Source organism: Acanthochromis polyacanthus, chromosome 8 (genome assembly GCF_021347895.1).
Source record: "Acanthochromis polyacanthus isolate Apoly-LR-REF ecotype Palm Island chromosome 8, KAUST_Apoly_ChrSc, whole genome shotgun sequence".
Lineage (NCBI taxonomy): Eukaryota > Metazoa > Chordata > Actinopteri > Pomacentridae > Acanthochromis > Acanthochromis polyacanthus.
The window spans coordinates 6,886,219-6,910,953 of NC_067120.1; the positions used below are offsets into that span (position 1 = coordinate 6,886,219).

Consider the following 24,735-nt stretch of genomic DNA (forward strand, 5'->3'; position numbering starts at 1 on the left):
ATGTGAGGAGCCAAGATGTTTCAGCAGACTATTGCATTGTAATTTGATAGTCAATGTTATATGTTTCTCCTGTGAATGGTTTTAATGTTGTAGAATACCACTGTATACACAGGTCTGCAGTGGCAGATTGAGTTAGCAGCCACAGGGAAATACGGAAGTAATTAATCACATGGTGTCTATATTTAGATGTTCCAGTTCTTGGATACTTTGATTGTAATGTAATCTGTTATAGTCAGTGTGATTTGCCACACCTGTGATTTTCCTGCAATGACAAGCCAGACTGCTTGCAGTGTTGATTTTTTTTGCCCTTTCCTCTGTAGCCATTTTGACTTGTCTTAACAGAAAAAGCACAGGTGAGACCAATTATGTTAACGATGGCTTAAGTTCATAAGCCATGTCTGTACAGTACACGAACCCTTGGAGGAGCTCACCTACAAGGAATGCAGTCATTTTTTAAGGTTTCATATTTTGCCCCTTTGAAAATCAAGTTCCCAGAATGTGTCTATTATTTTTTCAGCTCAAAAGATGGTTAATGTTATGACTGTGTAACCCCTGGTTTATGTCCTGTTCTAAACAGGCTGTTTTGATGTCTGTAGCTTTAAATGCGGCTGAGCTGAGGTTGTCCGTGTCATTTAAGGAAGAACACTCTCTCTGTGTCTGTGATTGACAGCATAGAGCAAAACAATCAACCACACAGCTTCCCACACAGACATAAATGAGTGTATGAGACCAAGACTTTCTATTGATTCTAACTTTCCCTGTAAGGGATCATTTTAAATGTAAGTGTTCCCCAGCCATTGTTTTTAACGTATGTATATGGTATATCGTCAGACAGTGTTGCAGTTATAAAATCAGTGGTTTGACGGTGCAGAATCACAGTTTAGAGATAGTTCTGAAGTATTGCTGGTGAACATGTAGTCTTAATGTGCTGTGTTTTACTCACTATTTCATACTGACTCCATTGTTAGAAAAATGTATAAATTGAAAACGTCTTTACTGGGAATATAGCTGTCTTAAAATATAGTAGATACAAGTACAGAAAGCAGGAGAGACACAAACAGATGTATGCACCAAGCTGAAGTTAGGTTATCTGGTATCTGACCAGCCCAGTTTATTGTCCAGCTGCAGTCCCAGGTACCTGTAAGTCCTGACCACCTCCACATCCGTGCCCCCGATAGAATCAGGTTGTAGATGGGTTCTTTTCCTCCTGAATTCCACCACATCTCCTTGGTCTTGAAGGTGTTCAGCTGCAGGTGGTTTGAGGTGCACCATCCCACAGAGTCCTCCTGTACTTCACCTCATGTCCATCCTCGACGTATCCAACAATCACAGTATCATCCGAGTACTTCTGTATGTGGCAGAGCTCAGACTCATACTGGAAGTCATACTGGAAAACATAGTGTACTAGCGGACTGAATCTGTGAGGAATATTAATGGAAAAGTGACCTATGACTGAATGACAGAATGCCATCCCTTAAACAGATTAATGAAGCAAGCAATGTTCTGCATCCCACGTCTGACAAGGGCTATATTATAATAGAGATCACATCTTGCCATAGGGTTGTACCCACTTCTATACCTGTGCTTTTTTGCACGGATATCTGTAATGTTCTGTTCCATCCTCTGCACTACTTCTCCACCTGGGTTCACTGTGTACTGGCACATGATGTGATTTTCAACGCCTTGTCCTCGTCTGCAGCATCACCACCATCATCATCATCATCCTCAGGGGGGCGCCACCGTAAGGAGTGTGACGTAGCAGAAAGGGGGCAGTCCGTGGTTAGAAGTCTGGGCTCCCATTCATGCAGAGTGTTTAACGTTAGCAGTCCCCGCCGACATCCTCGTCAAAACAGAAAACTCTGCTCTCCCGGACTGACAGAAACCGTCGGTGAGTGATCTTTTCCTGTTTTCAACGCGAGTTTCATCGTGATCTTCTGTTTTTCTGTCTGTCTGCTGTCAGGAAGTAGATGTGCAAATGTAGCTGTAAGCGATTTGGAGAGAAAAAAAAACTGCCTCGACAAGCTGAGTAAAACCATCTAAAACCTGTCGGTACGCTGGTAAAAGTGAACGTCAGACAGTTGGATTTGGTTGTTAGTGCAGTGTGCAGAGCTGAGCTTTGGTTACATGATGTCCTGAAGATTTCCTGAAGCTTCACATTGAAAGAAATCAAAAGGCTTGTGACCCGGTTTGGCCTGCAACAGCCAGAAATGGTAGTTTCACATATGTTGGCTTTTATAATTAGAGAAGTAAACCTCAAATGAACTGCACTGCACTCAGAGCCATGTATAGCTGTAGGTCGTTGGGATATATGCCAAAGAGGCCTTTTAAATGAATATCTGCGTTAGACTAAACATTTCGATTGCTATGATTTCACCTTTTTGTGTTGTGATCTTATATTGAGGCTGTAATTGCTGCGTTGTTGTTAATAACCTGAATGTAGGCAAAAGTCCAAGTAAAGGTCATTCATTGGCCACAACTTGGCAGCTCCATTACTATGCATATTCAGCTCTGGTATTGAGTAATATAACAATATGGAATAATACAGCATCTGGCAGTTCCCTATTATGTGTGATTGTAGCAATAAATAGATTCAGAGAAGGCAGGTATGTGTGTTAAAGTCACCTGCCTGTGAAGGTCAATAAAAGCTGGCTTGCCATGGTGTCCGAATTGGAGTAGCATGGCTAAATATGAGACTGCTTGTTTACAGGAGGCTCAAAACGCTGATTATTTTTGTTAAATTGCACATCATGGGGGTGCACACTAGTGACCCCGTTTCACACAGACCACGTGGGCAGGACACTTGATATAATACTAGACACTTTAACCTATATGTGCCGAGTGTGTTTACCGGTGTGAATCTGGGACTGTATGGTGTGAATATGTGTCTGATGCCTTCAGTAATGACAGTTCGGTTCTATGATTCTTGATGGATTTATGTGGTGTTTGCAGTCATGGTCATAATAATGCAGATCGGCGGGATAAAGCTTGAGTTGACATGATTAATTGACATTGCACAGGGTTTTACATCTGCTTTGACACAAAAAATAGACAAAAACTGGATGTAAGATGTCCAAAGATAAAAAATAATAATAATAATGTTTTCTTCTGCTTCATTGTAATCACATTTGACTGTGATCACGGCTATACAGCGATCGGTTAGCTCTGCGTTGCCGGTTTTGCCCGGTATCTAAGCGGCGCAGTGCTGCGACCTTTCCCCTAGTTTCTGCAGCACAGGGTGGATCATGTGATGCTGGAAAGTAGCTGGGGGGAAGGGACTAGCTGCTCAAACACAGCTCTGTGGATGCTGCTCCTTCCGAGGACTGCAAACGTGGACACGACGTGTCTAGCTTCCAGAATGCTCTTTTTGAATAAAATAAAAACGCGCCCTGAAAAAAGAAAGCATTCTTTCACCGATTGAAAGTAAAGGTTTGCATAGAAATGCAGTAGTAGCTCTGTCTGTTGCCAAATACAGGCTCGAGTAAGTGGATTATAAATGAAGACATGTTTTCTGGACCTCTAAGATACGGAATATGTCTTTAACTTTGTGGGTTTTTCCATCACTGTTATTTTCATTTGTTCTATTTGGAGTTTAATATCACATCCCAGGAGGGAATGGATTTCCAAAATTATCATGAAGAATTCCTCAGGGATAGTCCATAAAATTTTCTTAAAACTGTCATTGTGATATATCAGACTTATTGTGGAGACTGTTGAAGTCTTGGTTTAATTTACTCTTGCATCAGAATTACTTATATCTATTACATTTTCATAGACCAGCAACCATATGAAAACCATGGACAGGTGAAGTAAATGAAATCAGTTTTGTTTATTACTATATGGTATTTTGCTGCAAAGCTTCAGGTCTTAGCATTCACATACATGTTACTTTGACGCATACCACCCCCCTAAACATTGTTGCTGACTAAGCACAGTCCCTCCCCAGTGTCAGTGGTCTCCCCCAGCCGGACAGTTTGTCCCACCACACTGCAAAAACGGCCCAGAACAGCTCATGGAACACAACAAAAAGTCCAAATTCCCAAGACCCATTCCAGTTGAGCATCCACAGGATACACTGGAAAAACCCGGATTCACAGAGTACCCAAAGGATCCCCTGCCAATGTCCCAGTGCCAAACACCACAGGACCCTCAGGGGAAACCCGTTCAGCTTCTTATGCATCAGAACTGTTCTGGTGTCACAAGGATGACCGGCATAATATTAGACAGGAGGTTTTATTGTTGTGGCTGAGTTAAGACCTCCTGCAGAATCCCCAGCGTCTACCATCAGGTCCCTGAGAGTAAAGGATGCCACACCTGCCTAACCTGTTTCGTGGATGCGACACAAAGCAGTCACCTCCCAGCACACAGTTTTTGGTGTCATCTTGCAGGAACCGGTTTAGTTGATATAATTAACACATAGAGAAACATGCACATCAAGCTGATTTCTGAAGGACATTTATCTGTTTAAAAAATAAAAAAGGATGTGCAGGTTTTTTTGTTATTAGAGTGCTGTTGGTTAATAATCACTTTTAAAGAGCATTTTTTACGTAGGAAAACAGTAAAGGTGCACTTCAGTCACACTTGGTGCTTCTTTGAGTATGTGATGTTGTATTTTTCTAAATTTTGTAAGTATCAGTGCTGCCTCACATGAGAGCTTGGTCAAGTGACTGCTACTGATCTGTGCTTGACTGGTCCTCATTTGAACTTTATACAAATGTTTGCCTCTAAACTATGAGCAAGTGTTCAATTTTCCATATCACTCTGTGTTATCTCTAATGTTGTTTTAAGAATCCTATGCCACTTGGTGACCAATCCTGACAGAGAGCTTCTTAAACTCCTTAAATCTTAGAATTAGGTAACCAGCAGTGTTTTCAAGGAATAAGGACTGCTGATTTCAAGGAACTGTACAATCTTTCATTAGTATGAGGGATTGTTTTGATATTTGCCGGACGTTACAGACCTATTCCAATATATTAAAAAAAAGAAGATACCTTTGGACATTACTCTTTGTTGATATGATCGTTTCTGAAGTCAATATTTGAGTTAACCTAACTTTGTGTTGAGTTTATGAGATGATGATGCCATACATGTAAATATAAAGTGAGAAAAGATTACAAGAACAAGAATTAAGGTATGGATCAGTCAGTGTTTTGGTTTTAATCTCCTAACTGGGAATAGGAATTAAGATCTGGATCTGTTATTATTTTTGATCTACAATTCCTATGTAACTTTGACCTAAACTTTCACTAACATTGTTAATTTGCACTTTCCTTCCCCTCAGTGACCCTGCACAGTAGCAGCCACCATGGCAGAAGCTCACCAGGCAGTGGCCTTTCAGTTCACTGTCACCCCAGATGGCATCGACCTACAGCTGTGCCATGAGGCTCTACGCCAGATCTACCTTTCTGGCCTTCACTCCTGGAAGAAAAGGTTCATTCGCTTTAAGGTGAGAGGTCTTGTCTTTTTAAACAGCAACGTCTGAAGGGTTTCTGTGATGAAAGTGTAGTTTTGTTGAGCTTTGACTGAGTTACGGTATCTGTCGGTTGTTTTCTATTTGTTTCACAACACCACAGGCGTTCAGCTGTTTCTCTGTAAGTCTTCCGCTACTAAACAATGTCATAAGAACCCATGCAATGCCGTGATTTTATTTTCTGATTGACGCCCTACTGTAAATCTGTTCATGGGGTTGCATTAACTCGTTCACACTAGAAGGTCACCTACTCTGACACAAACAGCCAACTGTGACAGTGACCTTCCTGTCAGTTCTTTCTGGCCTAACCTTTGGCCTAGTTGTATGTTTACACAGTCATACTGAGTCACTCAAACCCAAAGACCTGCTAGCATTTTCACGCATTCCTCTTTTGTTTATTGCCTGTAATTAACGATTGCATGTATCTTCACATGCCGAGACAGTGTGTGATGAAGCGATTTTATAAACTGTCCTCAGGGGTTCTTTTCTCCCTGTGGCCTTGAATGACCTTTCTAATGCTTCATTTGGCTTGCCTTTTCACAGAATGGGGTGATGACTGGTGTGTACCCGGGCAGCCCGGCCGGTTTCATGGTAGTGGTTGTGTCCTACATGTCTTACAATAAATATAAACAGCTGGATCCATCTCTTGGGCTAATTGCCAAGTTGGGACAACACTTACCTATCAGGTAGGTCACTGATGTCATGAAGGGCTGTCCTAGCATTATGTTTTTTTGCCTATTTTGTAGAAGTCAGATTAAAAACCCATTGAACAAGTCAGCATACCTTATTTGTTTATGAGCTAGTACACAGGTAATGAGAAACCACCTGAACAAATACAATGGGAACTGGCCTGGTTCTGTATTAGGAGTTTGGTTAAACACAATAACAAGCATATGATTACAAAAAGATACATCTCACACATGCATTGCAGTTTTTTTTCTACAGTACTTTTACTCTTCAATGGCAGCTAAAGGTCTAAATACTGACCTTAAGATAGTTTATTTCCCTACATACCTTTTGTTCCAGCTGCCCATCATGCCTCGTTTTAATGTTTGCTAACAATGTTTATCGTGTTTAAGGGTATTGTGCAAACGCTTTCTGCGTTTTATGAAGGATTTATCTTATCAACAATGCTGGGGATTTTCCCTCAACAAAGCTGTCATAAACAGTGCCCTTGCTTTAGGGTTATTGCCGTTAAGAATGTTTGAAAATTTTCAGTGCAAGCACATTAAAGGTTTAAAAGCCTGTTGAACTCAAAAGTCATGCTGTCTCTATAAAATGCATCTTCACTGAACAGTAAACATCTAGGAGTTCACTGTTGACAGTTAATTAATCCTAATGTGTGATTTAATGCTGCCAAGATGAATGCCTGTAAATGCATTGTTAATCCATCATGATTTCAGCTGTCTTTGTTGACTTTACACTGGGTCAAGTCTGGCAGCTTATATATGACATTATATTATCCAGTATTTATTCAAGCTTGTAGATGAAATGGTCTGTGTTAATACTTCGAACACCGTATAATTTCACTTCGCTTGTATTCCTTCACTCAGATTACTTTTTTAACCATAAGCATATTTAGTTTTGTATAAGTCACATTATTTATAATCTGCCATAGTCGTGTTCACTGTACCGTTAGATGAGTGTTGAGTTGCTCGTACTATATTGTCTCCTCCGATATTTTTTTTTTCTGTCCACAGTCAATATATGTCCACAGATAGTCAGAAGATTGTTGGAGGAGTTCTGGTGGGCACAGGCCTGTGGGTCACCATTATCATGATTATGAGGAATGTCCTAAAGTCCCTGCTGTCGTGGCATGGCTGGATGCATGCACGCCATGGCTCTGTGTCCTGGTCTACTCGTGTGTGGATGGTGAGACAGTGAATGTGCTCCTCTGTTTAATTCACTGAAAAGCAGATAAATAGCAGACTGTCATAGTGGTATTCCTATTCACATGAATAAAAGATGCAGCTCCTGCCACTGCATTCTTTAGTGTCTGTAATTTGTGAGAGGTGGATTTAAGAGACAAAAGTTGGAACAAACCTTTATTTAACTTACAGCTGCATAGTTACTTTTATGGTTCATATTTGAAGTCAATTTTCTGTATCAGACAGAGTCAGATGTTGACACTGTTCAGCTGTACAGTTAAATTATGATACAGTATTTTGCTGTTATGCACTTGTTTAGCTTAAAAGTCAGGTTTATGTAAATCAGTGGAAGCCTGTTTAGCTTTGCTGAATGAAGTGACTCCATTATGTCAGATGGTTCTACTTAATGATCCACTGTGATTCATGTGAATGCGACATTAGCTCTGTCGCCTAAAACCCACCAGTGGGTTTGACAGCCATGTTGTCTTTAAAATAAATTGCTAAAATTATGCAATTTGTCAAAACCAGAAACTGTAAAAACGAAAAGAATCGCTGGAATTTCAACTTTCCAACAGGCTTTGAACTGTTTGAACACTGTTCCATCAGAATACTTAACCAAATCTACACTGAAAACTGATAGTTTATCAAATTCACATAGTTCTACATGTCTCAATTCAAAATTCACCAAAGATCAGAAATAATTGCTATTTGTTCTGCTTGTCCAGTTACTAGTGAAGGTGTTCTCTGGCAGGAAGCCAATGCTCTACAGTTTCCAGAACTCCCTGCCCCGACTACCTGTTCCCGCCGTCAAGGACACCTGCAGAAGGGTAATCTTCGCTTGTCATTTCCTGCCGGGTGCTTTGTGCTCGTTTATGATTGTTAATAATGATCTAAGCTTTGGACTGGCATCAAGGTTTGTATTTTGAAGAAAATCGGAGAAGATGGCTGAAGCTAAAAATGTAACCGGTTTAGATAAGTCATTTAACACAGTTAAAGTACATGTAAGTGATTATATCTGTCTGTCATGCCACATAGTGATGGGCTCTATTTGTGTGGTAAACATGTACTTGCCTTAAGCAATGAAATTTTATTCAACTTCATAATGCCTTTTGAATCTGTAGTGCAAACAAAAATCAGTTTAGGTAGTCATTTATGTTAATTAACACAACTCATACAGTCATCTTTCTTTTTGTTTACCTGCATAGTCCAAGGCAGAGCTGCTAAACAAACTTTCTTGTGATCTATCATTATCTACCAGGGGACAAAGTTTTTATTCTAGCTCGTCTGTCCTATGTGCTCTTTCCTTGTTTAAAGCTTTTGACCTCTTGTGACTCTGCATTTCTCTGTGGGTTTACAGTACTTGGAGTCAGTGCGCCCACTGATGGATGATGAGCAGTTTGAAAGGATGAAGGGCTTGGCTAAAGACTTTGAAAAGAACCTGGGACCCAGATTGCAGTGGTACCTCAAACTCAAGTCCTGGTGGGCATCCAACTATGTGAGTTAGGAAGAATCCGTCTCCTTTCCTCTCTTCTTTTGTCACACTTTTGGACACTTTCCTGGATCTTGAATCAGCTTCGGCCAGAAAAGCAGAGTCTCTAATAATGTGACTCTCTGTTCCTTTCTCCCCTTTCTCTTTGTCGTGAGCAGGTCAGTGACTGGTGGGAAGAGTATATTTACCTGAGAGGCCGTGGACCCATCATGGTGAACAGCAACTATTATGCCATGGTAACACATCTCTACTCTAATATCTATTTGCAGTCAATTTCTTATCCTTCTGCTTAAAGGTAAAGCAATTAGCCTCCCCATATTGGTTATAATTGATTCTGTGAAGGTGTTTTTAGTGCTGCCGTGACACCAGAGTAATTTTCCAAATGCTCTTGTGAAGGTGACCCTTTTGCCACACAGCTGTGGAAAGTTGTGAGTTACCTACAAAGCCAATCATTCTTTTAATCATTAACTCCTTATTAATCTTTGAGTCTCTGGTCACTGGAGCTGCAGAGTAACCTTTGGTACTACTACTTCTAGACATACATTTACTTACAACGTTGTAAATGACAGAACTTGAGCAGCTTGACAGGGCACAGGGTTTCATTGCCAGACACAGTATCTCCAAAAAGTAACTATAAATTCTGGAAAAGACATATAACAGTCTGTAACAAAACCCAACTAGTCTTAATAGAGTTCTTTCTACCTAAGTCATGGAAATACATGCCCTTTCTCTACAACTGAACATACTTAAAATAAAGCCAACTTCCTCCCTGATTTTAGTTTTAAGTTTTAAGAGTATTTTTAATCATGTAACCCTACTCTAATGTGTAGAATAGTTTATGATACACAGTATACACAGCACAGTTGGCCAACGACTGTTTTCCTTTGTAAGGTAAGGATACCCACTTGTTGACAATATTGACAATAACCCCATGTGTCCATGTATCAAAATATACTTTATGATAGTGTCTCCTGGGAGCTCATTACAGCTGCAGTCTTACAGTCTTGGGATGTTCAGCCACTTGGCCGGTAAAGCTACAATCACAGTATTGCAATGAGTCTTTGCTTTGTGGACAGCTTCATTGCTTCAAATCAGTGTCAAATTTATGATTATCAACCCAGTGAACTCAGCAGGATAACTAGCCGCATCTCACCGCCTGCCAAATCTACAGCTCTTTTTGTATGTTTCTGCCTGAGTGAGTGAGAAAGTAGGGTCAAAGCAACTGTCTGGCCTGTTTGCAGTTGTCAGGCAGATATTATAAACGTGACATTATTATTGCTGCACGATTGAAAAGTCAGGTTTGTATCTTTCACAAAAGTTGTTCCCAGCTCTATCTTACAAAGTCACATCACAAAAACACTGCCCTTAAAGGAGGTAGATGGGGGTCAATGGAACAACACTTGAAATAGCAGGTCATGATAGCTGCTGTTTAAATGCATATAGTCCTTGACCAAAATGGCTACAACGAATCAATGCCCAGATCACACAGAGGGTGTTGTTCTGTTATGATTTGAGGTTTGACTTGTGCTGTCTGCGTCAAAGTTAATTATATGACTCTGATGACTTAAACACCACCATCAGAATCTTCAGGGTTACTGTGTCCTGTCAAAATAACGTGAAACCCTGTATACATCACTGTTTCTGCGGTTTAACTTCTTAAAGCTGAGTCTGCAGACAGATTTAAGTGGTGTAGAACGTAATGTTATTTTCTAATCTCTCACATCTGTTACTACTAGGAAAACTTAATATATACATATAAATATTTAATGATAATAGAACATATCACATTTTTCTCATTTCTTTTGATGTCTGAGAAAACAGAATTACTAATTATCTGACAAACAAAACAACCAGCTGTTGGTTAATGCACTGCCACAGTGCCTGCAAGGACATGTTGTCAATTTGCCAGAATTATGAAAGTAATGGAAACAAATATTCATATCTGCACTGTCAGACCAGCTCTGATAAACCTTTACTGTGAGCTAATGCTATATATTTGACAGTTATTCAGACTGTAGTAGTTTAAATAGAAACAAAGTTGTAGATGGGTGTGATACGACTCACATTTTGAGAATATTACCTAATATACTAGTCAGCTATCACAAGTTTGAGAACACGAGGTAAGGTTTTCAGATAAGAAACTTGGCTGAGGGTTGTGTTTTTCACGTACAGGGACTCATTGACGGAACTAAATTCCTTCATTGTTGCATTAAATCAGACTTGTGATAAGGATGATAATCTCATCAATTCTGCACTGCATCATTTGTGTCAATTGATTCTGCATTTATTTACGAATTGGTAACACACTTTTCTCTATACGAAGTTTACTTTTTAAAACTTGCAGTTCAGCACAGTATTAAGTCTATGCACTAAAAAGCATTAATTCATCAATTCCTGACCCAGATCACTGACATATGTAGCCCATATTCGCATTCTTGATAAATATGTTTTTTTTAACGACTACGATTAACTGAAAATATAAAGAATGGCGCTTACCAGTACCGATTGTGTGACATGCTGCAAAGTGGATAAAAGAATGATGGTGATAATTCATTCATCCCAAAGCCCTTGTGTTTTGTACAAACAGTTACAACCTGAACCTGTTAGAAGATGGGACACTGATTATTGATTTATTACTATTATTTCTCCTTTTGTCCAGGATTTCCTGTATGTGTTCCCCACCTCCATCCAGGCTGCCAGGGCAGGTAATGCCATCCATTCTCTCATGCTCTACAGGAGAAAACTGGACAGAGCTCAGATCAAACCGGTGAGTGTAAAGCTCCTCTGTCTCCGTGTTTCACTTTTTTCCTCATTTTGTTAAATCTACATACAATGTGCAAGCTTTACAGGGCTCCAGATAGTGACCGGTTTCATATGATCGTCTGCTCTGTGAATTGCTGCTGCTGTCCGATGTTCTGGGCACTCTTAGCTCCGGCGAGCTCTTCGTTAAAATGCCTAATTGCGCCCTGCATTTTGACTCATAGGTATTTCTAAAGCCATCTGTAACTAGGTGCTATGTCTGGCAAGCAGCACCAAGTCAGTGCTAACCTTTTTTTACCTCAACAGGAACACAGTGTGTTTTTCTGTGGTCAGTATGAAGGACGTGGCGAGTATCTGCGTGTACCTATTATAGTATGAATAGAACCACATGTGCCTCCACTCTGTTCAAAGTCCTCATCGGTATACGCACAGGATTCAGCCTTTAACCCATCTCATTTGATAATCCAGTAGTAAACACTGTTGGAGATACCATGCCTTAGCAAAACCTCGTGAGGTGGCGAATCACTTTGGAAGCAAGGAGAGGTCAGAAAAACTGCTTAGTTTGGGAGGTTTAGACCAGTATCCCTCAGTAGGCCTTGCCCCTAGCCCTGCTCTCATTGTCCATGTAACTCCTCAGCTCTTTTGATCTAACCTCTTGTGGAAGTGGAGCTGGAGCAGGCAGCTACATAGTTGTTTTTCTTTGATTAATTATGTCACAAAATAAACAGACATCACCTCGAAAAGAAGAATTGTGTCACGGTGTCAGTGTAAAAATTTAACCTGGAGCCCTGTTCAATATTGATTACATTAGTCCATGTTTGAACATGCTAGGTTTATGTAAATGTTCGACTTTCTTACTTATGCTTTACAAAATAGTAGATTTTATCTCAGTGTGATTATATTTTAAGTTTACAAAGAGAGCTGCGTATCTTTTACAGCATTTTCTTGTGTACTTTGAAATAAATTTGTCATCCATCTATCTAATGATTATGTAGACGTTAATATGCACCTCGGCTCATTGACTTTGTAAACTAACTGACGCACTGTGCTTTTTGCTTGTGCTGATGGAAGTATAGCTCAGCTTTTTCAAGGCTTAGTCAACAAGCCTCAATGATTGCTGGTGATTTAACTGACACCCTGTAGTGTCGTCTTTTCCTGCACGTCTGCCAATCCTTTGTCTTTACCAACCTGCATGATGCTGAAGTGCAAATTTGTACTCCATTTGTACAATACAACAAAATGTTGTGCAAAAGCACACCTTTGAAAAAACAGTTGTATGCATTTCTACAAACACCAGTGCATGAGCTAGCTCTGTCCCAGACTCACATTCAGTTGTCTCTGTTTTACTGTTTTGTCCTTTCGCTGTGTCGGACGCTGGTTAGATATACTTGTTGGCGAACAAGGTTCCTCTGTGTTCGGCTCAGTGGGAGCGAATGTTTAACACCTCCCGCATCCCTGGTGTGGAGACAGGTAAGAGGAGGGCACATCTCCGCAGTGCCTTCTGATCCTTCTACCCTGTGACTCTAGTCATTGCCGGAAACCCTGACTTCTACACTCATTCTCAACAGCACAGCCCTGAAAAAGTCTGATTGGCTTTAATAGTTAAATAGTTTAGTTCAAATTAATATAAGTGATTTGTTGACGTAAACTGTCATAAAAGTACCTACATTTTAGTTAATATTCTACATCGGGGCTTTGCTGGTTTGATTGAGATAGCCGGCCACTGGTTTCTGGACTGCTCTTTCTCTCCCTGGTAGCCACGAGGTCCCTCCTTCCTCCTTAAGGCTGCTTATCAAACCAATCCGCATCCCTCCCACTCCATCCATGCTCCTGTCCATGTAGGTGTGTGTCTGCTGCTGCTCTCTGGGGTTTTTAGTGAATTAGTTTGTCATCTCTGTGTTTGACTCTCCCCTTTTGCTTTTCAGCTCATGCTCCTACACACTATTCCCATGTGCTCAGCCCAATACGAGCGTATGTTCAACACGAGTCGTGTCCCAGGTGTAGACACAGGTAGAGTCTTTAGCAGTGCCGCCTCCTCCACACTACTCCTACTGTACTTCTCCTTGGGACATTTGTCCATCTGTTTGAAGTAGAACAACTCCATTATTTATTAATGCATGTGTGCTGGTCTTTGCACATTCAAGGACTAATTTGCATGTGACAGAAATCTAGTTTCTGAGAAGGCAAACCAGTGACAGTATTAAGGTAAGACCTGGAAATGCCAAACAGTGTTCATATATTGGCCTGAATACATAAAACACAATTAATATGTAGTTATAAAGGGATTTTTGTGTGTGTGTTCCATGGAGCTTGACAGAAACTAAAATGCTCGTTTTACTTTTATTCTTCCAATGGTGATCTTGAGCAAATACAATAAATAACTGGCCTCTGAGAGGATATGAAGCTATTCTGATACAGAAATCTTATGATATACTTGTTTAAAGTGACCTCAACAAGAACTTTACTGATCAGGGTTAGTTGCTGTTGAAGAACTATGTTGATGACCCCTAATGCATGCAATAGTCAGTCCTATAACTAAGACAAGGATCAGTTTACTATCAAAGCCCAAAGATTGAAGGAATGACAAACGTGTGGCCAAATGTGCACATTAATCAAATGCTCAAGCAGAATATGTTTATCTGTCCTGCTGGAGAGAACAAAATAGAACAAAAAACTAATAAAATACAAATGCTAGACTATGAGTTATCCATCAGGTTATAATAGCATTTAGTAGGAGTTTTGTTGCAGACGAAAATCTGGGAGTTGATGAGTTTATTAGAATTAGAATATTGGGCCTATATTCTTCTTTCTGGAAGTTTCCTTGCTGTAATTAAGCAAAGTATTATCTGGATGTGAGGTTTTGTTATTTGGGTTGTTTTTAGCCTAAGTATTTTCTCCTTTCTTTTGCCTGTCACAAGGTCAATGTTTGTTTGAACACTGAGTATCACCAAAACAATATTATGACTTGGTTGTAAAGATAACATGCAAAACAAGCTTTTGAATTGATTTCTATTGGTTATGCAAAGAGTTGTGCTCAAACAAACATTGTCTTGGTTCATTGTATTCCCAACCACTTCCCTGTTCCCAAACTACTTTGCCTTTTCATCTCCCTTCCCGCACTTCCCATTTCAAGCCGCTTTAGTTTCTGAACTGGATAGCTACCACCAGCAAATAGTACATGTTTGGAATTTTTCACAAAGATTAAAAATAAAATTCCTTAAATAACTGTTTTGCTTTTAACAGAAATATGTGGATATCACATCGTTTCTCTGAAGGGGAAATGAACTGGTTACTAACACCTATAGTATACTCAGACATGATGTGACATCCATGCAACATTTGAATTGGTGCCTTCTTATTATCTTTTAATTTAGAGTTTGACAGCAAAAACATGCAATTTTAATTTTAAACATGCAGTTTTACATTACATCAGATTGCATGTACAGACACATTATTATGCTCTCCTTGACACCAACCCCAGCATCTCTCCAGCTGCCTTTTTTGTTTGTTTGTTTGTTTTCCTCTTTTCCCTCTCTCCTCACCGTTGGTCCGTCTCTCCCAGACACTCTTCAGCACATGAACGAGAGCAAACACATAGCTGTGTACCATAAGGGCCGATTCTACAAGGTGTGGATGTTTTATGATGGCCGGCTGCTGTTGCCACGGGAGATAGAGCAGCAAATGGAGAGGATCTTGGCCGACACGTCTGAGCCCTCACCAGGAGAGGAGAAACTAGCTGCACTTACTGCAGGGGAGCGGTGGGTGGCATTACAGAATTAAAGGACCTTTAATGAGGTCAAACTTAAAATATGTGCTGTTGCATGACACTGGTTTAAGAAATACTGTCTGTAGATGAACATTTATTACAATATATTATAGGTTGATCCAGTGAGGTTTATATTTAGCACTCTAGAGTTATACACTGTTAGTATACTAAATGCATACCGTAATACAGGTTAGTATGGCACAGTTGGAATCAATAACTGAGAGCTTTAAAAAAGTCTGATCAGATATCAATTTCGTATTGTAGTAGTACAGTTCTCTGCTATCATGTTTTGTTGTTTATTGACCAGTAGATATGTTGTAACAGGTGGAAATGAACTGAAATTACTGGCCTAGACCTGCTGACTGATTGGGTATGGTAGCATTAACCACAAAAATGCAGGGAAAGAATCTTTCAAATTCTACCTGTAATTAAAATAAGACACTTGTATGTACTTTTATAATGTAATCAGAGAGGTATGCCATATTTCCAGTTACTGTATTCACTGCATTGACTTCCACAAAGAGCCCATATTATACTTGTTGGGTTTCCTTTAGTGTGCTATATAGCTTTTTACGCATGTATAAATCCACACCAAAGGAATTTACTATTTCCTACAGAAAACTCTACTAGTTATCTGCCTGACATGCCTGGCTTGAAGTCCAGATTTTCTTTCTTTACTTCTCTATGTTATCATGTAAGTCATTTGCATAACGCCTACCTAGGGGCAAGTCCTCAAAAACCAATGAGTAACTTCCTTGCTAACAGACATTTCTCTGCCTGTACTCCTATTGATCTGAGGTTATGATATAATCAAACTTTGGCCAGTAGACTGAGCTTCCTGGGATGCAGGACTTAAAGAGACAGAAGCAGAAATTAAGCGTCACAGATGGAGAGTGAAAAGACTGCTGCAGCAACGTACAGTACGAGGACACTAATAATGTCTTCCTGAACTGAAAAGCATGTAAAAATGTTCAAGTTTATCTCAAAAATACAGCTATAGACCTGTAAATGTGCTTAATATGGGCATATGGGCTTTTAAAATATATTTTACCATCATTAAATTGTGTCTTTACTGTAGTTAGCTGATTTTTTTTCTTTCTTTCCCTCTGTAGAACGCCTTGGGCTAAGGCCCGAGAGACGTACTTCAGCCGGGGCAAGAACAAGCTCTCTCTGGATGCCATCGAGAAGGCAGCCTTTTGTGTAACCCTTGATGACACTGAGCAGCGTTATGACGAAGCCAACCAAGTCAAGTCTCTGGACAGTTATGGCAAGTCCCTCCTCCATGGGAAATGCTATGACAGGTGGGGCACATACACTTATATTTCATTGCTGATTTTTAATTCATTTCTAAATAAAGTTAAGGTATTAATTCTTTGCTTTCCTGTCCATTAATCTCTTGTAGTGTTTTTAGTCCTTTGTATTACTTATATTTTACATCTGTTGTTTACACTACTTATATGCTGCTGTGACAAGGAGAGCTGATAAACGAAATTTTGTTGTATAGGAATGTGCAATGACAACAAAGAATCTATATTTATTTCTTTCAGATGGTTCGATAAGTCCTTCAATCTGATTGTTTTCAAAAATGGCACCATGGGACTGAATGCAGAGCATTCCTGGGCAGACGCCCCAATCATTGGCCATCTGTGGGAGGTATGTGAGCGCAGTTTTTGGCAAATAAATTTCACATCTGTGAATAGGAATAGTGGAATATGTCCACAGGATCTGTTATTTCATTGCTCCCCATTCATTGCCTAACTAAGCAGCCTTGCAATGCATCATGGTCTTATTGTGCTGCATTTTGAGAAACCTCATTTGCATGAAGTTGAGATCCAGGCCACTTTATGCAAACCAGGAGTGTCCAGCTGCTACCGGATGCCTCTGGAAGCTCTTGAAAAACGTACACTTGAACTAAATTATTATGGTTATGACAGATTCAGCAATGTCAGGATTTAGGTTCTCCTCAAATGTCTTCAGAAAGACACCGGTGAGTTGTAGTATAAGACAAACTTTCCAAAGAGTGGTTTGGAATCCAGGAGCAGATGGCCTACTAGGGATGCATTCATCTGATCTGGTGTAGCCAAATCACTGAAGGTAAAACTCTTTTGCAGCATGTTCTCTCCATGGACCCTCTGAAGCTGGGATATAATGAGGATGGTCACTGCCGTGGGGCTCCTCATCCCAACCTGCCGGGTCCTCAGAGGCTGCAGTGGGAGATCCCTGCTGAGGTAAGACTTCTGGAAAGTCACAAACTGAGCACCATGATTCCATGTTCATAGAGCTTGGCCTCCCTCTGCTGGTAGCATGGACTGTGTGCACCAGTGTATGCACTGAATTACTTAAACCTGCTGGACATTGTTTATTTTAGTAAGGGTTATTTGATATAACTGTTGTTAGGTCAGTGGTTAATCTAGATATTATTAATCTGACTTTTTTAAATAAAATGTTTCATAAATATATTGTAAGACGTGTCAGGCTCTATTTGCTGAGTAAAACATGCAACTTTATCACTCTCTCCAGTGCCAGGAGATCATCGAGGCTTCTCTGACAGTCGCCAGGACTCTAGCAGATGATGTAGACAGTCACGTTATCCCCTTCAGTGACTTTGGAAAGGGGCTGATCAAGAAGTGCCGCACCAGTCCTGATGCCTTCATCCAGATCGCCCTGCAGCTGGCCCATTACAGAGTGAGTGTCTTCGTCTCATTGGGGTTTTTTTGTCATTTAAACATTTATGTGGCAGAAAAATGCTATCCCAATGTATATTGTTTTATTGTTTGAGAACATCTTTGCACACCAGAAACTGATGCTTTTTATTCACACTCCCTTTAAATTCCAGCAGAGGGCAGTCACAAGCCAGCCAAAACATGACTGAAACCACACTCACAATTAATGGACAAATGCAATATTACTCAGCCACAGTTTCAGGCTGTTTTCCTATTAAGTTCATAGATTATTTGACAATACAAAATGCAACACAGTTAAGTTTGCGCTTGTTGTTGAGTGACCTTTGGTTTCAGATCACTAATTTATGTAGGACCTTTGATAATGAAGGTCTCAGTTTGGTTCAGATACAGTATTTCATGATATTTCTGTTAATTAATCATGTCATTGTAGGTGTAAAAGCACCCGAAAAGTCACATTATTTTGCAGTTACAGGCTGAAAATCCACTGTTCTCTACAAATTATTTTAAGAACTTCCTGATGTTTCTCTTTTTAGTACTTAACTCTATTCTCTCCTAGGACAAAGGAAAGTTCTGCCTGACCTATGAAGCCTCCATGACACGCTTGTTCCGTGAGGGCCGAACAGAAACTGTGCGCTCCTGCACCATGGAGACTTGTGCCTTTGTTCGCTCCATGATCAGAGATGAAACCGTATGTCTTAAATCTCAGCAGCCATTTGTGACGGTTGTTGAATAGTTGTTACAGTATGCCGATCAAGCTGATCAATTATTGATGTTTCTTTTTTGTTTCTTTCAAATTATTGCAGATTGAAGAGCGTCTGAAGTTGCTCAAACAGGCGGCAGAGAAACACCAAAACATGTATCGCCTGGCAATGACAGGATGCGGCATCGATCGCCACCTCTTCTGTCTCTATGTGGTTTCCAAATATCTGGGAGAGGACTCACCCTTCCTCAAGGAGGTATTGTTGCAATTTGTAGTGGTATTATTGCTTTTAAAGGTGTCAGAATTACTCTTGTAAATCACTTTTCCTGCCATGAAGCAGCACACAGTGTTTTATTTTTTTTAAGCTGTTGTTTTTTCAGTATGTGGCTACGGTCAGAGTGCTTCTGCTTAGTTTTTATTACAGTGATGAAAAGTCAGCTTTGACAAAAACTGCATGCAGGAGGGTCGATATATAACTGAGGGACTTTTGAAGTCCATGGGATATATCTTGCATACATTTCTATTAAAAAAAAAATTTAAATAATGTTTTTTAGGTTAATTATGATCATGTCTTTACAAATTCCATCAATATTTTTATGGAAACAATCCTTTATTAATAAAAAATTACTGGATATCACTAAAATGTCACTAAATAACCGTCCAAAGTTAATAACAACCACCTTCTAATTTGCTAAACAACAATAAAATGAGCTTATTCAAAAATAGTTTTGATTGTGTTCTTTTTATTAAGTTGAGATAATCATGACAGATATTTCTTTTGTGGGAATGTATCAAATTTTAGATGGAAAATAACAAATTGGATATGTGTCCGAGAAATCAAAAAACAACTCAAGGAAGTGTGTTAATTCCAGATCACATGACCTGCTCCACATGATGTCATTTCCTCTTGAAGAAAAGGCTGGAAGACTCCAAGGCTTTCTGAGTTATTTAATATAAAGTAGTGTGAGAGTCAAGTGTGGATTTTTCACATGTCAACAGGTTTACTACAGTATCTTTAGAAATAACTTTAAATTTTAATTTTACTCAATTTTTTTAGAATATTTTAGAAGACTATTTTTGTAAAAATGCCATGTGGTGTTTGGTTAGAGGCGGCCATGTTGATTTTAGGCCTGAAAACAGCAGAAATGTCAACTATGATGCAAAAAGTCCCACAATTATATATTGACCAAAGAACTGTTATTAACTCTTAAGACTGAGAACACCGGATGTGTTGCTTTGACTACTGCATTCACTGTATGTTGCCTTTAATGTTTAGGTGCTTTCTGAGCCATGGAGGCTGTCCACCAGCCAAACACCTCTGCAGCAGGTCGAACTGTTTGACCTGGTCAGACACCCAGAATACGTGTCTTCTGGAGGTGGATTTGGTCCAGTGAGTTATCCATCAGTTTTCAAATTCACTTTTCCAAATTGTTATTCAGTCTGTGTGCAACAAGAACATATAAAATCATTCAAATTTAATCTTTTGTGCATCAGTCATGAATAATAGTTTCTTTGTCACAACAGTCGTTATTATTGATGCATTTCAATGGGAAATAATTCAGCATGTATGTATTTGAAGCATTAAAAAAGTTGTGACTGCTGTTAGGAAGAAACCTTTGTCTCCTTTTCTTTGTCTGCCAGGTTGCTGATGATGGTTATGGCGTCGCCTACATCATTGTTGGTGAGAACCTCATCAACTTCCACATCTCCAGCAAACACTCAAGTCCAGAAACTGTAAGTTTCATAGTTTCCCTTTTTTTAAAAAAAAGTCAGATTCTTCTTGGTAGTTTCTGAAGAATCTCTCTGAAATCATTCTTTTTGTTTTATTTCAGGATTCGCATCGTTTTGGCGCCAACATTACACAGGCCATGGTAGACATACTGGCTCTCTTCCAGCTCGACAAGAAAGATATCAAGTGATGATCGTCTTTATTGGTGGAAAAAAACAGAAGAACCTGTTTAGTCAAGCATATATTCTTCCTGAAGCTTGTACAGAATCAATTGTTGGATTTGGGGTTATTTTTAAGTTAATTGATGTTACAGAAATACGAATGATTGAGAGGTGTTTGGAAACATTACTGTCAATATGTTTGTACTGCGCTTATGTGTACTGTATGTTTAGGCAAGGTGAGATTCTGGTGGTGTTGGTTACAGGCAGCGCACAGATCAAAGTTTTGATTTATAGGACTTTTTGCATCGGTGCCTTAGTGACCCACTAATGTAAAAAAGGGCAGAAAGGGAGGAGAAGATTCTCGTTAAATGGGATCAAGTCTGTATTAGCAAAGTGAAAGACATTTCAGCTAAAGGTTTGTTCAGTAGCATTATTATCATCATCATCCATTATCTGAATCACATTTTAAGTTGTGAGACGGTGCAATATTTTCAGTTTCTGTCCCTGTCCTCTCTCTAGTTACTTCTAGTCTCCAGTTGCAGCTCCTGAGTCACATTTAACTGAACAAAGCAGCAAACCTGATGTTAAATATTATCAACGAATGGCGTGTTGCAGCCAGGGCGTCCATTAATTTCATATGGATTCTGCTGGCTGAAGAGTTGTATCCACTAATCTCGTAGTTAAAGAAAAGGTGATAAATATTCAGCTTTGATTTGAAAACAGCGACACAGAAGAAGTTGTTGCTCCTGTCTAATCAATGGATCCCCGCTGCCTTTCTGATTCAAGTGCACAACCAGTGTATCTGTTCAGTTTTAGCTGCTATGACTTTAAGATGTAGTGTCGAAGGCAGGTGACGTGTGTGTGTGTGTGTGTGTGTGTGTGTGTGTGTGTGTGTGTGTGTGTGTGTGTGTGTGTGTGTGTGTGTGTGTCATTTTCATACTCAGGTTTTGCTAACTTGGCCTGGTATCGTAGAGTGCTGGCTGCATTGAAAAAAATAGCGCTTATCCTGGTACAGTAAGAAGTTGAAATGCAGTGCAATGCCATGTGACCCCAGTGGGCTGGTGGGTAGTTGGCGTGAGGTTTGACGTGGACAAGAGGAGTGTGTGTTTCTGTTGGTACAAATAAATAAAACACAAAAAAATAGCGGGTTAACTACTCTCAGACTCTGTTGTGCACTCCATGACTGGCCCAATAGTTCAAATTAACAATATAACTACCTTGGTAGCCTTGTGTCATATAAAGATGAATTGTAAACATTTATGAGCAATCTGTCAGGTTATCAAGTACAACAAAGTGGTGTTGCAGCTGTTGTTGCCTAGTCGAGGTGAGGTGCCGTGTCGTGGGTGGTTGGTTTCACCAGTACAGCACGAGAATCATTGTTTCTCCTGTAGTTGTTCTTAAGGGCAGTTGCAGAGGACTGGTCATGCATCGGAATGCAATTTTATGTATATGTTGTCAGTTAATCATATTTATTTTTTCTTGATTTTAACCTGGGTGTTCATGCACAACGTTGCATATTTACTGGCTGAATGTGGCGAATAATAAGCTCTACGTTAAAGCTTTGCTCATTTGAAAAACGGACAAAAATGTTTCTTCTTTTTTTTTCTTTTTTTTTCTTGTCATATTTGTTTTCACAGACTTCTTTGCCATTATGTAATAGTTGTATGACTTTTTAGCTCGGTAGACCTCATGTTTACACTGCTGCATGTTTTTCAAGATGAAGCTGTATATGTTTGCCTTTAATTTAAAGATATGTTTAAAAAAAAGAGAGAGAGAGAGAGAGAGATAAAGACAAGCAGCTGGTATACCAAACCAAGTTTTAACAATAAAGTGAATGTCATACAGCTGTGCCACCTCTGAGTATGTCATCTCTTATTTACTTCTTGAAATATTTTAGTGACTTGAGATAGAAAAGTGCTCTATTCACCAGTGTTAAAGCTATGGTCATATTTGACACCAGAATAATCACAAATTGGAATTTATAAATGTATTATTAGATCAGACTAGGTAAACTAATATCAATGTGTTCAGAATCAGAATTTGTTTTATTCCCAAGTAGGTTTTTACACTTACAAGGAATTTTCTCTGGTGCTCTTGGTGCAAGTACAAATAAAATAGTAAGTAGAAGAGATGTAAGAAATACAGGATAAATAGACTATAGACAAGGTATACACAGTTACTACACAGTAGTAATTAATATAGTCAACAGAGCTGATTTGCAGTGGGTTACAGTGGGAGTTGGTGTCAGGTAGAGTGTGGGGGTAGGGGTGGGTCATGGGCTGTGTTCTACAGCGATGCAGCAGAGGGGAAGAAGCTGTTCTTGTGGCGAGAGGTTTTAGTCCTGATGGACCGCAGCCTCCTGCCTGAGGGGAGGGGTTCAAAAAGTTTGTGTTGATTATTAATGAACATTTCAGGTCAAAATCACACCATTTTTGGATTTTAACCTAGACAAACATAATGACAACAGGACTAGTAGTCTAAAGCAATCCTTATAGAATCAGAATCACTTTTATTTGCCAAGTATGTGAGCACATACAAGGAATTTGACTCCGGTATTTTACAGTACGGTATAGCTCTGTTAAATCAATAAAACACAGCAGAGCTTTGAGCAAAATGCTTTAATTGTGTGCTCATACAGTACACAACAGAGGTGAGTACACCCCTGTGTCCTATCAGCTCTCAGTAATTTCTCAGTTGACAGAGTTTATTTCTCTAGTGAACAATCCAACACAAACACTTCAGAAAGACTATATTATACAAAACAGACTGCAAAGGAGAAACTCATTGCAACAAAAATGAATACACCTGTGAACACTGACATATGAGCTAGAAATCCTGTGATCACGGAAGCAAACTTGAGTACACCTGTGATTTCCAGACTATTCCACAATAAAATGTCCCGTGGACACCAGAACTTTCACAGTTTTGGACCTATGGATTGTGTCTAACTTCATCATGGCTTCATATGAAGAAGAATTTCTAGAGGAACTGAGAAAATCAGATTCACAATGACAGAAAAAGGACGGAGGAAAGTCTGTAAACAACTTAAAATGTATGGAAACACAGTTACAGCAGTAATCACAAGGTATAGAATAAACCATAGTAATCAGAGCTGCATCAACTGTAGTGTAAATGGGGTTGCCTGAGTGCAAAAGAATATCTGTGGATTTAACAAAATACTGGCGGACAAGATGACTCTAGCATGATAATATTGAAAGGCACTCTGCTAAAATCTCATAAGAGTTTCTAAAGAAGAAAGGTGAAAACGATGACCTGTTGTCTGTCATATGTCTTCTTACTTGAATCCAATAAAATACCTTTGGGGTGTTTTAAAGAGCAAGATAGAAGATAGGCAACACATTCTTTCGTGCTTACCAGGACTGAGTCTGTCATCAAAAATAAAGTACATAGGTACCTAAAAAATAAACGATTTAAATCTGTAAAATGAAAGTAAGGTCTGTTTTGAATTTTGTTGCTTTGAGTTTGTCTGTGGGGCTGAAATTTTTAATATCATTGACGTAAACTTAAGATTACAATGCCATTTTGTTCAATCAAATCTATATTTTTGCAAATATTCATTATTTCTTTTACAACATTTGGCCAATAAAATTACACAGTTTTTACTGTACTTAAATCAGAAAAAAAAATCATTATCTTACAGATTTTGGCCATTTGAAAGAAACGTTTTAAAGATTAAAGGCAGGAAAATGTTTTTGACTTTCTTTTAGGTCTCCTCTGTTTTCTTAAATTACAGATAATGTCTAATAAACTTGCAGAAAGAACGTATTCATTAGCATGTTGACTGGATTAAAAACAGACCACAACTGTACATAATGTCCCCATCAAAATGTGGATTTTTAGTAAATACTGCTAACTGTCTTATTATAATGTGTTCTTTTACAATGTGAGATCATAACACCATACTATTTATGCATTGAAATGAGCTAAAAATGTCTTTATTTTACAGATATTTGTCATTATTTTCATTTATTTTTTAACAGTTTCTTAACATTACAGTTACAGTTTTTTAGCATGTTTTTTGAAACCCTTCCTTCTTTTTTTTATTTTTATTTTTCAACAGTGTACCCCAACATCTCGCAGCCAGCATGAC

The 24,735-nt window shown here is 39.2% G+C and overlaps 1 protein-coding gene across 2 annotated transcripts; it reads left to right on the forward strand.

Annotated features, from left to right (window-relative positions):
• Nucleotides 1-1,745: 1,745 nt before the first annotated feature.
• On the forward strand, nucleotides 1,746-22,477 carry cpt1ab (carnitine palmitoyltransferase 1Ab (liver)). 2 transcript variants are annotated; one of them, XM_022193936.2, is made up of 19 exons: nucleotides 1,746-1,888; nucleotides 5,279-5,443; nucleotides 6,011-6,153; nucleotides 7,168-7,339; nucleotides 8,061-8,162; nucleotides 8,693-8,830; nucleotides 8,983-9,060; nucleotides 11,484-11,591; nucleotides 12,967-13,054; nucleotides 15,147-15,342; nucleotides 16,463-16,651; nucleotides 16,898-17,003; nucleotides 17,462-17,578; nucleotides 17,871-18,035; nucleotides 18,591-18,722; nucleotides 18,838-18,990; nucleotides 20,011-20,124; nucleotides 20,376-20,468; nucleotides 20,567-22,477. In XM_022193936.2, exons 2-19 carry the CDS (start codon nucleotides 5,303-5,305, stop codon nucleotides 20,651-20,653), a joined length of 2,322 nt encoding a protein of 773 aa, XP_022049628.2. In that variant the 5' UTR covers nucleotides 1,746-1,888; nucleotides 5,279-5,302; the 3' UTR covers nucleotides 20,654-22,477. The 2 variants fall into 2 exon arrangements, with proteins under 2 accessions (XP_022049628.2, XP_022049630.2); XM_022193938.2 differs by lacking the exon at nucleotides 12,967-13,054 and adding an exon at nucleotides 13,510-13,594.
• Nucleotides 22,478-24,735: the final 2,258 nt, after the last annotated feature.